The sequence below is a fragment of the Impatiens glandulifera genome, chromosome 2, assembly GCF_907164915.1.
Source record: "Impatiens glandulifera chromosome 2, dImpGla2.1, whole genome shotgun sequence".
NCBI classification, from domain to species: Eukaryota; Viridiplantae; Streptophyta; class Magnoliopsida; order Ericales; family Balsaminaceae; genus Impatiens; species Impatiens glandulifera.
Window position 1 is genome coordinate 63,268,083 of NC_061863.1, and position 14,617 is coordinate 63,282,699.

At 35.0% G+C, this 14,617-nt stretch overlaps 3 protein-coding genes across 6 annotated transcripts; 2 read left to right on the plus strand and 1 right to left on the minus strand.

Annotated features, from left to right (window-relative positions):
* The first annotated feature begins 1,320 nt into the window (after positions 1 to 1,320).
* Positions 1,321 to 6,451, plus strand: LOC124923965 (N6-adenosine-methyltransferase non-catalytic subunit MTB-like). The gene is made up of 7 exons (XM_047463975.1): positions 1,321 to 1,506; positions 1,614 to 3,808; positions 4,503 to 4,586; positions 4,688 to 4,792; positions 4,890 to 4,998; positions 5,549 to 5,700; positions 5,844 to 6,451. The coding sequence occupies exons 2-7, from the start codon at positions 1,682 to 1,684 to the stop codon at positions 6,279 to 6,281; spliced, it is 3,015 nt and encodes a 1,004-aa protein (XP_047319931.1). The 5' UTR covers positions 1,321 to 1,506; positions 1,614 to 1,681; the 3' UTR covers positions 6,282 to 6,451.
* LOC124923966 (sec-independent protein translocase protein TATB, chloroplastic-like) lies at positions 6,336 to 7,672 on the minus strand. Its single transcript, XM_047463976.1, has 5 exons — positions 7,335 to 7,672; positions 7,131 to 7,264; positions 7,001 to 7,060; positions 6,773 to 6,908; positions 6,336 to 6,699 (listed from the first exon to the last, which is right to left on the minus strand). Exons 1-5 carry the CDS (start codon positions 7,567 to 7,569, stop codon positions 6,554 to 6,556), a joined length of 711 nt encoding a protein of 236 aa, XP_047319932.1. The 5' UTR covers positions 7,570 to 7,672; the 3' UTR covers positions 6,336 to 6,553.
* Positions 7,673 to 8,832: 1,160 nt separating this feature from the next.
* On the plus strand, positions 8,833 to 14,452 carry LOC124925744 (U-box domain-containing protein 32). 4 transcript variants are annotated; one of them, XR_007098320.1, is made up of 10 exons: positions 8,833 to 9,144; positions 9,699 to 9,820; positions 9,998 to 10,119; positions 10,558 to 10,662; positions 10,878 to 11,079; positions 11,169 to 11,318; positions 11,518 to 12,021; positions 12,587 to 13,336; positions 13,917 to 14,195; positions 14,348 to 14,452. XR_007098320.1 is itself a non-coding variant. In XM_047465822.1 (9 exons), exons 1-9 carry the CDS (start codon positions 8,973 to 8,975, stop codon positions 14,097 to 14,099), a joined length of 2,310 nt encoding a protein of 769 aa, XP_047321778.1. In that variant the 5' UTR covers positions 8,833 to 8,972; the 3' UTR covers positions 14,100 to 14,257. The 4 variants fall into 4 exon arrangements, 3 of the variants coding, with proteins under 3 accessions (XP_047321778.1, XP_047321779.1, XP_047321780.1); XM_047465822.1 differs by lacking the exon at positions 14,348 to 14,452 and having other exon boundaries at positions 13,917 to 14,257; XM_047465823.1 differs by lacking the exon at positions 14,348 to 14,452 and having other exon boundaries at positions 8,834 to 9,144; positions 10,878 to 11,067; positions 13,917 to 14,256.
* Positions 14,453 to 14,617: the final 165 nt, after the last annotated feature.

A 14,617-nucleotide genomic window follows, 5' to 3' on the forward strand; every position in this document is an offset into this window, starting at 1 on the left:
CCATTAATTAGTTTACCATGTTATCTTATTTTAATTATGATAAAATAAATATAAATAAAATGTTATCCCAATTTAAGTTAACTTTTTTTATATTATATTTTACCTTTCATTATATCACTAATATGTTAAAATAAGAACAATAACTAATAACACATCATAACTTAATTTACAGGCGGAGTTGTTTGAATTATTTGAATAATTCAAATTTAAAAAATAAATTTCCAAAACTTATCATTTATTTTATCAATTACTTAATTTATTAAAAAAAAATACTAAATAACTTTTATTTTAAATTATTGTTTTTTATTTTATCATTATATATATTAATACATTTTAAGTCTTTTTATCTTAAAAATATTTTCATCTCTTCAAAATCACCATTCATCATTATTTTTTAAATAACCTAAGTTTTTTTAAAACCCTTATCCAAACAAGGCCTAACTGTTCATAGTTTTTTTATTTTTTTATTTTTTTACCTAAGTTAGGATTAGCATAATTGTTAACCCTATTTATTAATAACTATTTTTTTAAAGTTTGATAAAATATTCATTTATAAATGTATCCAAATTTAACGTATTTATTTTATTTGTAATTAGAAATAATTGAAAAAAAAAATCACCAGCACACCATATATGTATAATTGAAGTTATTTAAAAACGATAATTTGTCTTAAACAATTTCAAACACTATTAAATTATTATATATTTATAAATAAATAAAATAAATTATTTATGTCATTAATTTAATGAACTAATTTTAACAAAGTGGTTTTAACTCTCGATTCACTGAAACTCAAGTAATAAAAATTATTAATTCGTTGAAATTCAGTAATAAAAATCATAAATTCATTAAAATTTAGTAGTGTAATAAATTAATGACGTTTAAAATAGTTTATACAAAATCTGTTTTTGTAAAATTTTAATAATAAAAAAACTTTTAAATGCAAGAATTATGTAAATATTAAATTGATAAACCATAATCATGATTTAACTATTTTATTTATTTATTCTATTGGACCTTACAAAGTTTTTAATGTATGACATAATTTAAAATCTGATTGTAGAAAAGATTCTTTTCAAGTGAACCATTCAATTTTCTGGGACTTACACGATAGTTGGAACAAACACACGTTCAGTTTTCGAAAAAAGAGATCCTAAATTTAAATTAAGTGACAATAAATTGAAATCCTAAATTTAAATTAAGTGACAATAAATCGAAATTGTCGAGAATAATTAATTTAATAAAAGAATTTAGTAAGACCACAAATCATAAGTATATTAGTTTCTTCATTAAAATAAAAAATTGCAGCCAAGAACGGCCCTAGTTCTGTTGACAGCGGCTAGGGCAGTGGTAAGTTCTAGAAAAAGAAAGTAACAGAAATCTAGGGAGATCTCTTCAATATCTTCTTTGTCTCATAAACAACAGGAAGGACTTCGTCAAATTACCCGTTTTTCTTCGTTTCACCTCTCATTTACGCTTCTGAATTGTTTCGAATTGCGACATTTGGTAAGTCAATCAAATTGTTTCGATCTTCTCTGGTATTCTTTTTGATACAAGACATATCACTATGATGATGTACTATTGATTATGACTTACCTGTAAATTCGGTGTAGGAAGAGTTGACTTTGTTTATGAATTGGAGAGTGTTCATCAGTTTTAACTTTTAAGTGAGTTTATTGTTATGAATTCTCCTGAACGAGTTGACCTGGATAGACGGCATGTGAGGAGGGATATAGATGACACATCAGATGTGAAGAGTGGTGAAGAAGAGTGGGATAGTGATGATAAGAGGAAACATAGATCAAGAAGGCATAGGAATGGAGATGATGATGTTGATGATGATGATGGAGGGAACAAAGTTGATGGCCGAAAGAGGTCAGGTAACTCGCACAGGTTAGCTAGTGATGGAGATGATCATGGAGTTAGTGAGAAGCCGCGTTCGAAGCAGATGAAGAGGAAATCTGATGAGGATACATTGGGAGAGTTGAGCAGTTGGTACAATGATGGGGAGCACGAGATTAGGAATGATAATGGAGCTCATCGAATTGAAAGAGAAAAAGCAAGTTCGGGTTTTCTAGAGCCTGGGGGTTCCCAGAGCAGAATGAGAGGCAAACACGATAGGTCTCTAGGTGAAGACAATGAAAGTAAAGAAGAGAGAGATTCAAGACCAAGTGAAAGGAGAGAGTATATTGGGGAAAAGGATCCCGAACATTCTGAGCTAGGTGGAAACTCCAGGAGAAGGTGGGATCAGCCAGAGACAATTCTGGACAGGTCTGATGGTAGGAGCAGTGGAGAAAGAGGTGCTCTAGATTCAAAGGATAGCAGAAGTGTAAGAGCCTATGAGAGGGATGATAGAGGTGCAAATAGTAGGGGTAGGTCAGAACCTCCAGAAGAAGATAATAGAAGGCGCCATCATGAATTAGAGCAATCAGAGTTAGAATATGAGCGAGAAGATTCTTTCAAGAGGGGAGAAATTGGAAAAGACAGGGATAGAGATATGGATCACTCTAAGGATAGACGGAATAGAAGGCAATCTCGTGATAGGGTCGATGAAAGGCTTCAGAGCCGTTCTTCTGGTGGAAGAAAAGAAGGAAATAGAACTGAAGCTGTGAAAACATCATCATCAAAGTATGGGATTTCACGTGAGAACTACGACGTGATAGAGATCCAGACAAAGTCTTTTCCTTATTCGAGAGATGATTCTGGATCCACTTTTCCGAGGAGGAAAGAAGTTGTTCATCAATCTGAGTTGTTGGGGCCTAATAATGATTCAACATACCCACCAGAGGATGGAGTTGGGAAACTTGATACTGAATCTGCAACATCAGTTGATGACAGTAGCATTGACATTCAAGCAGGGAATGCAAAAAGCCAGCAAGATGTACTTTATCGTTCTAATAGTGGTCAGAACTCCGGTAGTGGCATTCAGGATACATCATCTCCCTTCGATAGAGCTCGTCAGCAGGGAGTTAAAGTAGTGGGTAGAGGTGGAAGAGGGTGGAGTAGTAGGCCTCCTGGCAGAGATGCTCAACCAATTGGAGTCCCACTTCCTATGATGGTGCCCCCTTTTGGACCACTTGGAATGCAACAACTGAATCCTCACATGCCCCCGACTGTTCCTCCCATGTCCCCTGGTGTATTCCTTTCACCTTTTGTACCACCTGTTGTCTGGCCTGGAGGGCGAGGTGTTGAAATGGGCATGTTAGGTGTTTCACCTGTTATGCCACCCCTTTCTTCATTACCTTCAGGACCTGGAGGATATCTACCCAATATTGGAATCCCACAGCCACAGGCACCTTCTCCATATTTTAATCAAGCTGGACCTGTAAGGGGGATGGCTTCAAGTTCAAATCCTCCCGGCCCTGTCTTCAATGCTGTAGTTCAAGGAGGGAGAGCACCAGAAAAAGTTCATGGCCATGGTAATTGGGTGCCTCCTAGAACCAATGCACCTCCTGGTAAAGCTCCTTCCAGAGGAGAGCAGAACGATTATTCCCAGAATTTTGTTGACACTGGGATGCGCCCACAGAATTTTATCAGGGAATTGGAGCTAACCAGTGTTGTTGAAGACTACCCTAAGCTACGAGAGCTTATACAAAAGAAGGATGAGATTGTGACCAATTCTGCGTCTGCTCCTATGTATTTTAAGTGTGACCTGCGCGAATTTGAACTGTCGCCTGAATTTTTTGGAACGAAGTTTGATGTTATTCTTGTGGACCCTCCTTGGGAGGAATATGTTCATCGCGCTCCAGGTGTTGCAGACCACATGGAATACTGGAAATTTGAGGAAATCATGAATCTTAAGATCGAGGTACGTACCAATAAGGGTAAAATATCGAACATGCATGTTATCTTCTTATAGTAGCATTTTGGTTACTTGATGAACTTCATTTCATGTTAGGGTAATACAAGTATCTTGTGTTGCTGTGACTGGGTTAACACTTGAAAACATTTTTCAGTTAAGTTGATTGAGATAAAGAGCTTCTGTATACTGTTTTGGATTTTTAATGAACAAAGCTATGGCTTTGTTTGATCTAGGGTTATTTGAATAACCATGTAGTATTTTCAAATAACCTTGTTTGCTGTAGGTTATTGTAAATCATGTTATTTGAGTAAAAATTGATTAAGGGTATACATATATTTTTAAAATCTTGGGTATTTTGGTTGATGATTTCAATGATGTGATTCATTAGTAGATTTTTTTTTGGGGGGAAATTAAAAAATGGGACAACGGATTAAATATGTAGCTCGCAAACACACTTAACCATTTAACCGGGCGCAGAACTTGCCACCTGACGGGCTTGAACCCAGGAACTTAGGATTCATGAGTAGATTGCTGATAAGATAGTGGGTTGTTTAAAATTAATCTCAAATAAGTGAATAATCCACATCAAAACCTAAGATAATTATTTCTGTTATTTATTCAATTTTTGTAAATTTAGTCTGGCTAACTTCCATGGTCACCAAAAGCATAGAATTTGAACATGTGCTGATTACATATGTAGGCAATAGCCGATACACCATCTTTCATCTTCCTGTGGGTTGGTGATGGTATTGGCCTCGAGCAAGGTCGGCAATGTCTAAAGAAGGTATTCTGTGTTTTCACCTTTCCCTTGCTTTTTTGTCACTCTTTATCATGATTTATTATTATGTTGTGTAACATTTGACCTCAATCCATATGTCCTTTTAGTGGGGATTTCGAAGGTGCGAGGACATATGCTGGGTAAAGACCAATAAGACTAATGCTACTCCTGGCTTACGCCATGACTACTTCACTTTATTCCAACGATCCAAGGTTAGTTGTTATATCTGTGCTTCTTGATCATCTAAAACTTTTTGTAACTGTTATTATTCATCCAGCTTTGTTCTTTCTTCAATGTCTTGTTTCTAAGGAACATTGCTTGATGGGCATAAAGGGAACTGTACGTCGAAGTACTGATGGTCATATTATTCATGCTAATATTGACACTGATGTAATCATTGCTGAGGAGCCTCCTTATGGTCAGTTCCTAGAATCATGGTTGCACTAGTACTGTTGTGATCTGGCAATAACTTAAAACTTGTTTGATGTATTTTTATTTAAAAGTCTCCGATTATTGGGAAAAAAATATTGTTTGATGAAAAAATGGATTATTTGGGTTAAATGACTAAAATATTTTTGTATTTAATATTTTAAAATGCTATAAAAAGAAATGTAAAGATATTTTAGTATTTTAATTGATGATTTAAATGATTTTATTTAATTAATGATGGTGTAAGATTTATTTGGATTAAGACTTCATCAACCGATATGTGTACTTTGCCTTTATTTTGTTTTGTATTTTAACCAGCTTCCTATGATTCATGCAAATCTGAAACACAAACTATGATATGGTGCTCCGGATTTATTTGAACATCATGCTCCTTTTCTTCTTTTTCTTTTACCCCTTTTGTCTGCCTTGTATCATTTAGTTTTGATAGTTTTGATTTACATGACTATATCTAGATGTAGCTCGATATAGTCACTTGGGTCATCAGGGACTGTATTTATTGAATATTGATTTTTTTTCAGGTTCAACTGCAAAGCCAGAAGATATGTATAGAATAATTGAACACTTTGCACTTGGCCGAAGAAGGCTTGAGCTGTTTGGTGAAGACCACAATATAAGAGCTGGATGGCTCACTGTTGGTAAAGATTTATCGTCTTCTAATTTTGATGCTAAGGTATATTATATTATATTAATTGTGATATTGCTTTTATCTTCTGTTACAATGACCAATTATCCATTGTAGAACTTTTTTTTTTAATTTTATGCTTAGGAACATTGGGGTGATTTGGGATTCTTATTTGTGACTTGACTTATCAGGGATACATTAAGAATTTTGCGGATAAGGATGGAAAAGTGTGGCAAGGAGGGGGAGGAAGAAATCCTCCACCGGAGTCACCTCATCTAGTTTTGACAAATTCTGACATAGAGTCTCTTCGGCCAAAATCACCGATGAAGAATCAACAGCAACAGCAGTCATCAACCTCCATTTCAATCAACACGGGCAACAATAAAAGACCTATCACTGGAAATTCTCCCCAAAGTTTTTATGGAGGAGGGTCAGTTATGAACTCAGATGCTGCACCAAATCAGTTGGTTCCACCTCCTTGGGCTCCCGCAATGGGAAATCTGGGCCCAATCCCAGGCCCGGATGGTGCTATGGTTTCTGACATGTATGGATTCGGCGGCGGGCCTTATGTTCAACCGCCATTACCAAACTCAGAATATGAGACTCACAGAGGAACTAATTTCTTGTAAAATACTCTCGATTAAATTCGTTACTTGTTGTATTTTTAAGGTTCGACTTAAATCTCATAAGTAAGCAGTTGAAAGCTTATTAAGAAGTGTACCCTTTTAGGCGTTGAACACAGATTTACACATAAGTTCAAAACAACAATACTAGCTCAGAATGCATATATTTTTGTCACAGATGTTTGTTGTCATTTCTTACTTATGGTTACAAAAAATCATATGTTCCTAAGATCCACAAAACTCAGAGACATGAAAAAGGCAGAAATCTTCTTTCTTCTTCAAGTTTGTAAATCAGACTGATTGGACTCTAGAGGAGGAGGTGTTTCTTTCTGCTGTTGAGCAACAGAAGATGCTTTCAATTGCTCTTCTGCTAACTTGGAGTATTCATCTTCTTCACTGGTTCTTTTTGAAGAAGGGATACCAACTGCAACTCAAACTCAAAGTGGATATGATCATAATCTGGAATGTTGTTTAAAAAGTATTATTTTTATTCTAACCTGGATCATCAGTGTCTGTTTGAGAAACCGAAGTGAAATCCATGGTGTTTGAAGTATACATTCTTCGCGATTGTTCTTGAGTTTCATCAAGACCAATCTCTCGCTCAAGAGAGCTCTTGAATTCCCTGGAAACATCCTATGAACAACAACAACAAAGGTTCAAAACCAGTAAATATTTCAAGTCCAGACAGATGGGTGGGGTTGAATACTGAATAGTAGGTAACCAACCTGCAGCTCTCTGATTGTGGGTTGAAAAGCACGCAATGTCTTCCCCAAATTCCTAGCAACCTGCATCTCATCTCATCTCATTGTGGGTTGAATAATTAAACTTAAACCCTAGAAGAAGGTCTAGAAATACCTCAGCAAGACCCTTAGGGCCAAAGACCAATAAGGCCACGACACCAACCACCAAGGCTTCAGGAGCTCCAACTCCAAAGAGAGAAGCATTCACGCCGTTGTTTCCTTTACATCTCCTAAACGCCTTCTTCCTCTCTGCTGCCAAAAATACATTATTCAAATCCACCACAAAAAAAATGGAGTTGGGGAGTGGAGAAAAGATTACCAATTTTTGCAGATTGTTTGGGAATTGAGACACCCAGAAGCCTGAGACCATCCCAAGACGAGAAGGAAGTCAAACCCTGTTGTTGAGGATTCCATCGGCATTTGGGGTGGGAATCTACAGAAGAAGAAGCAGATGGAAGACGACAAATGGGTCTATGATTCCATAATCCTGAGGAGGGAGTAGAAGAAGAAGATATACAACAAGTAGGAGAAGAAGCAGTCATTGTTGCTATCATTTTTTGCTAAACGGTAGACCTCAAATTTCTTCGTTTCAGCTTGAACGAAGAAGGCTAGCCCGAGTCATCATGAGGACCCAATTCAACACTGAGTTCACCCACCGGCTTAAATCCCAAACTTTATTGTCTATATTAATTTCCACACAAAAATTTTACTTTTGTCAAAATATAATAATTGATTAATTTCAAATATCATGTTTTAAATCCATAATAAGTCCTTAACTATTTGTCAACTTTAGAATTCACCCTTAAACTATGTTTTTCTATTATTATTATTTTTAGAGAAATGCTGAAGGACAAAAATATTGACCATGTGTCATTCTATGAATAAGTTAAAATTTACAAATTCTTTTTTTCTATTATCGTTGTCTAAATTTTTTTCTTATTATTATCAATGTATTTTCTTTTTCATACTAATAATCTGTATTAATTCCTTAGAGTAACTACATGCTAGAAATATGGCTAGGTGATAGGATTACAATTATAATTCATTCCACAGTTTTTTTTATGAATTATTCCACTGGGGCAAGTTTTTTCTAGTAGTTGATCAATGATGGAGCGAGGTTGTATTTATGTTTCTCACCTTGACTCTATTTTTATTCCAATTTTTTTACAAACACTAATAAACACAATTAAATATATAACATGACAAATATATTTATAATAATTTTAATTTTTTTTATAATAATATAAAAATTGAATTTATATATATATTTTTAAAGAATACGATATAACGGTGACATAAAACCGAACGAGAATAGTAGTAAATATAATGAATGAGAATGGTAGGCTTATTCTTGTTTAAATCAATTTAGATCAATTAGTGAACAAATATTTAGGTAAAAGGCCTGATGAGATTATGAATGTCATTATCCATAATCTAATTGAAGTTAGGAAATAATCAATCATCCATAAATTCGCCTAATGGGAAAGATTGTAAAAGAAGTTTCCTAACAAAATTTATGCTATTTTGTTGACTTCTAATAGTTGACAAGAATCTTTCAAAAACTTTACTTTTACGTTTTATTGTACCAATTCATTAGATTTTTTTAAAAAATATTATCGAATAGAAAAGTAAAAAATCTCTTTTCAATATTTGGATTTACAAAAAGCTTGAATCATCTATTGTCGGTCACACTTTATTAATATGTTTTCCGAGATCTAGGCCGTACATCAGCAGCTATGGGAGGAGCAACTGGTACGGCAGGAGGACTGCAAGTCTGCAACTGAGAAAAGTGAAAGTGATGGGTGACGGGGCCAATAGTGCCGAGTCTTGGTCGTCTCCATTTCTTTTCCAATTTCATTCAATCTTTTGTTAACCTTTGGATTATACAATTACAGTTGTATGTATTTTAGCGAATAGGTTAGTCTCCATTGATCCTGTGTTGTTTCTTTCTGGATCAATGGGAGGTGGCGAGGTGAAAGGACTGGTTGATGCTGAGAATACGATATTCGTGGCTGTGGGAAACAAAGAAAAGGATAGCAAATCAGTGATAGACTGGTCTCTGCGGTCATTTGCTGGACGAAGAATCTGTCTTCTTCATGTTCATCAGCCAGATGATTCAATCAATCTCAGTAAGGATTTCATTTGTAGGTTGATCTGCTCTTTCTATTTAACCACATGAAAAAATATATATAATCGAACAACATTTTCATCATAATAATATGTTGAATCCTTGTTTGAACGGAAACTCAAGTGTAGATTTCCTTAATTGCTATGATAAAAGTGTTATCCAACATTTTCTAACTGAAGCTAGTTATGATCTTTATCGTTTAATGAAAGTGTTGAGTTATCATCTGAAGATGTAAGAGTTAGGCGTTGCCTTAAAAGTGTGAGGGAAAGCCTCAACTGACGAGTTAGCTTTTAGATTCGAGATTCCCCGAAAGACCGAAAATCTTACCTTCTGAGCTTGCTTACCTTTATTCTCGAGAATCTTCCAACATAAATATATAAGTAGCAAAAGAACAAAGATCTGTCTAGGGAGTTCATAGTCTTCTACAATGTGAAATCTGAGTATCTTCAATCTTGTGTATGGTCTTATGTTGTTATAACATCTTTGCTTCCATACAACATTTAGTGTTTATGTCTTATGATACCCATATTTCTTGTTTATCCTTTTTATTTTCAGAATATGGGAAGCTTTCAGTGATCAAGGGAAAAGAACAGGCATCGGAAGCCTGTCAGGAATTCGAGCGGAAAAAGATGGAGAAAGTATTTGGTCCATATCTTAAAATTCTAGGACAAGCAGGGGTACTGATTCTGTTTCATTCATCATCATCTTATGTGTGCATATTAACTAGTTCTATTTCTATAATAGTTTCAAATTGAAAAATGATTCAAGCGTTATGCTAAAGTTTCTTAGTGTAATATTAATGGAGTGAGAGCAGTATTGTGTATTTGATTTTGTTCCAAAGATTTTCCCTTCAGGTGCAGGCAAGTAGCATATGGATTCAGATGGATGCTGTTGAGAAAGGGATTGTAGAATCCATAGCCCAGCATGATATCAGATGGCTTGTGATGGGGGCAGCAGCAGATAATTATTATTCAAAGTACGAGGGACTTTTGGTCATATTTTAGTTTTTACGGCTTTAACCTAATCCTCGTTTCAGAAATTAAATTTAATATACAAAAAAAAAAAACAGGAGAGTAAGCCAAACAATACATTTCTTCAGTTTATTGCCAAAGACATTTCTAAATATATAAAATCACTAAATGATCATTGGATAAAAATCAAATTATGGTTATACCTATAAATGTTGAAGACTCCGTAAGGATATATTTCTTTTTCTTCTAAAGTTATATTGGATGTTTGGGATCTTTTAGTTGTGTGGAACTACTTGAAATAGCATGTAGGAGAAACTAAATGGTTTATGTGAAATTCATCAACACTGGTTTTCAGAAATTCTCAATTATTTTATATTGAAATAAAAATTGTTATAATTTAAGAATTCAATCTGCATTTCTGACCAGTAGTTATTAATTTGCAGGACTATGTCAGAGATAAAGTCTAAGAAAGCAAATTTTGTCCGTCACCAAGCTCCTCTTTCCTGCCATATATGGTTTATTTGCAATCAAAATCTTATCTATACAAGGTATGCATAAAATCTGCATTACAAGCAGATGTTGTATTTTTCAGTCCAAAACTCTCTGTAGAAATTGTAAAATGCTCCTCTGATAGGTAGATAGTGAAAATTCTTCACCTGGAATATAAAACAAGACCTAGTCCATAATCTTTCCCATTGCTTAGCACATGGGGAGAACAATTTATAACAGCAATCACTTAAACTGGCATTGTTTTTCTCTGCAGAGCAGGCTTTGTGAATTCTAGCTCCTATTTTGAGAGGACAGCAGCAATCTCTTCTACAACTTGTAGCACCCTACCGAAACTTCGAAAATATAAATCTGAAATCGTTGAAGATGTTGATGATGTGGAAGGTACATCAAGGGATCAGATTTCTCAGCTTTTGGATTATTCAAGCACGTCAAAAAACAAAGGGGTTAGTACAGTGGTAGTTGCTAACTTAATGAGTAGAACTGAACCCAAGACTACAAATCTCTTGTCATCATATGACTTTGTCTAAAGCTTTTTGTTTATTAGGATTTAGTGTCTGATGGAGAAACGACTTCGGAACTAGGTGAAAAACTAGAATTTACTGTACTAGATGTGGAAAGCTCAAGACAGAAAGCATTTGAAGAGTCTGTGAAGCGGTGGAAAGCTGAAGAAGATGCCCAAGAGGCTACACAAATGGTGGGAATTTTATTCTTTTCCTGTCTTCTTTGGAATGCATCCAGATGTTGATCATGCTGTGTTCAATCACTAGATATAAGATTAAGCTTCTATGAAGAAATGCATATTTCACTTTTTTTTACCTAATACACAAATCAACTGATATTCCAAGTATCCATATTTCTCTGATAGAATTGCACTGTAACAAATGTCTTTAAAGGCTGAAGCACTGGAAACATCACTGATGAATGAGAAAAGGCAAATAAAGGACTTGGAGGAAGAGTTAGCTCAACAAAGCCAAGAATTAAAAAGAATAAAGAATCAGCTTGATCTGTTGAAGAAGGAGCTTCCAGTCTTGCAGGAAGAGAATCCAATACTGGAGGACAACCTTAGGGAATGTCAATCTGAAGAGAAGGTATTAACGGAGAAGATCATTCAGGCTGTTAATCTCATGGTAATCTTCAAAGAAAATCGGGACAAGCTGCAGATTGAACGTGATAAAGCTACTGGAGCTATCCATAGTTTTAGAAGGCTTAGCTTGATAGAGGGATCTGTGTTCTCTTTCCTGGAGATTAATGAGGCGACACATGAGTTTGATCCATCCTGGAAAGTTGGAGATGGGAAATATGGAAGTGTTTATAAGGGGCTTCTTGACCATCGCAAAGTTTCCATAAAGATGCTACCGTCTTCTGGCTCTCAAAGCAATTTGGATTTTGAAAACGAGGTAATTTTTTTTTGTAGAATATGTAAATTGCAAAGTATAAAGAGTTTTATTTAACACTCAATTCATATTGTCTCTTTTGTCTCACATTTCTCCATTCTTATAACATATTTGGACCTTGCTGTATGTGGATTATTTGGGATTCATTCCAAATAAACCACTATCCAATCAACACTATTCATCAATCACATTATTCAAAGCATCAATCAAACTACCATCTATGTAATATAGAAAATAAATAATTATTCATTATTTGTACCCCTAATACCTTTTTACCCAAATAACCTAATTTTCTGTAATCTACAACAAACAAGATTATTTTGAAATAACCATTTAGTTATTCAAATAACCGAAGATCAAACAAGGCGAAAAAGGATGCAAATTGCCATTATCTTGTGGAAATCCAGAGATGTTTAGACGACAACTGATAACTCTTGCTCCCTTTTCTTTGTTGGGTTTTGTCCATTTGTTTTACTTGAGGAATCTCTTTATTTCTTTCAAGATCCAAGTTGACATTCTTCAAAAGTCTAAAAATCTATGCTGACAGAATGATTTCTGATATACACAGGCAAGGTTTATCAGCAGTGTTAGGCATCCAAATCTTGTGACACTCATTGGAACTAGCTCAGAGTGTAGGTCACTCGTCTATGAGTATCTTGACAAAGGCAACCTTGAAGATCGACTTGCCTGCCAAGGAAAATCTCCACCTCTTTCATGGAAAATTCGAATGAAGATTGCTCGTGAGATTTGCATGGTCCTTGCCTTTCTCCACTCCAGCAGGCCTCCTATCATTCATGGGAATCTAAAACCTAGTAATATACTACTCGATTCCAATTTTGTCAGCAAAATTAGTGACTTGGGTATCCGTCGGCTGATTCCTCGAGATGGTAATCAAGCTTGTGTAACAACAGTACTGCACAAAACTGATTCTGCTTATATGCCCCAAGAATTTCTAGAGACTGGAGAAGTTACCACACACTGTGATATATATGCATTTGGGATTATACTCTTACAGCTTTTAACCAAAAGAACAGTGGACAAGCTACTGAATGATGCAAAGTGCGCAATGGAAGCAGATAATTTTGAGGCACTATTGGATTTTTCTGCTGGAGATTGGCCAGTAAAGCAAGCAAAAGAATTAGCTCAATTGGCTTTGAGATGTTGCGAGAAGGAATGTGAGCATCAACCAGCCCTTGTTTTGGACATACTTTCTTTGCTTGAACCAATGAATAATTTGTGCGAGTCATCACGCATGGAAGTGGAATCCAAAGAAACGCAGAAGAAAGCTCCTTCCTACTTTATCTGTCCAATTTTCCAGGTAATTCATAAGCATTCTCATTTCTTAAAAAGTTTTGAAATTTTAATTATTATTTATAATAGTAGTACTGCGCCAAATAACAACCAACTATTAATCATTTCGTCCTTTATGAATGGGCGAAAAAGAAGTGAACCTTGATTCTATCCTGCTTAAGAGTCTTTTCTTCAAATGTTCTCGTGTTTCTTTCGCCCCATATGATCCACCACATGGCAATTAGGATCAGTTCCAGTTGTTTTTCGCATAATCAATTCATTGTTCACAAATGCCTTGAATTTGCTTAATAGAGCTCTGTTGCTTTAGGGATTTAAACGAATTAGGTTTCGAATGGATTAGGTTAGAACTCATTCCATACTAACTATGGATTGAATTGGGTTGAACAAATGGATATTGAGAACAGAAATAACAAGTGTTTTCAAATAGTCTGACTTGATGATAAACAAGAAAATTTACACGATGTTGTAACTAAGGTCCTGTAACATGGAATGTTACCGAGAGGAAAAAAATCAAGTGTAATATGTTGTATTTTTAGTCATCCTATCTTTGTTTGGTGGTAATATTGATTTGGTTTGAGAATTTGCAGGAAGTTATGGAAGATCCCCATATAGCAGCAGACGGATACACATACGAAGGGGATGCTATCAAGGGATGGTTCAATAGTAACCATAAGACTTCCCCAATGACAAACCTGGAACTTGAACATTGCAATCTCCTTTCCAATTCCGCCCTTTACGAAGCAATTCAACAATGGAAGCAACAACCATGATCCGGAAACTTCTAAACATCATCATCATCATCTCAATACACTCCAAATGCTTCATACAAGCATGTTCCAATTGTGTATCAAATCATACACACACAGGTAAAATTTTGAATATGCTTCTCCCAATCCCCCCATTGATTGAAGGATAAATACCCATTGATAAATTAAAAACCATGTATATACATATATATATTTGTATATAAATTGATCTTAGTTTCTGAATTATAAATTATACTTTGCTAATTTTGCAGCTCCTATCTCTAAACCACATCTTGCATTGGCATTATTACATTACTATGGGATTGTTTGAAAGTGATTATGAACAGAGGAATAGAGAAAAAGGCCTTCAGCTTGTATTGATTGTGTTAATTGCAATAAGTTTATCCAGAAGGAAATGTATAAATTACCAATTCACTCTACTTATATCAAACCCCATCTCATCTAAAATGTAAGTGGATCTATAATAAATAAACAGATTTCTAAATAGATTCAATATGATATGTCACATAAGTAACTAAAAA

Coding starts and splice junctions, on each gene's coding strand:
- LOC124923965 (XM_047463975.1), top strand. CDS start 1,682: ATGAATTCTCCTGAACGAGTTGACCTGGATAGACGGCATGTGAGGAGG. Junction 4,587..4,687: donor GTCGGCAATGTCTAAAGAAG/GTATTCTGTGTT, acceptor ATGTCCTTTTAG/TGGGGATTTCGAAGGTGCGA. Junction 5,701..5,843: donor CTTCTAATTTTGATGCTAAG/GTATATTATATT, acceptor TTGACTTATCAG/GGATACATTAAGAATTTTGC.
- LOC124923966 (XM_047463976.1), bottom strand. CDS start 7,569: ATGATAGCAACAATGACTGCTTCTTCTCCTACTTGTTGTATATCTTCT. Junction 7,061..7,130: donor GCCCTAAGGGTCTTGCTGAG/GTATTTCTAGAC, acceptor GATGAGATGCAG/GTTGCTAGGAATTTGGGGAA. Junction 6,909..7,000: donor CCACAATCAGAGAGCTGCAG/GTTGGTTACCTA, acceptor TGTTGTTCATAG/GATGTTTCCAGGGAATTCAA.
- LOC124925744 (XM_047465822.1), top strand. CDS start 8,973: ATGGGAGGTGGCGAGGTGAAAGGACTGGTTGATGCTGAGAATACGATA. Junction 10,120..10,557: donor GCAGATAATTATTATTCAAA/GTACGAGGGACT, acceptor ATTAATTTGCAG/GACTATGTCAGAGATAAAGT. Junction 13,337..13,916: donor TTATCTGTCCAATTTTCCAG/GTAATTCATAAG, acceptor GAGAATTTGCAG/GAAGTTATGGAAGATCCCCA.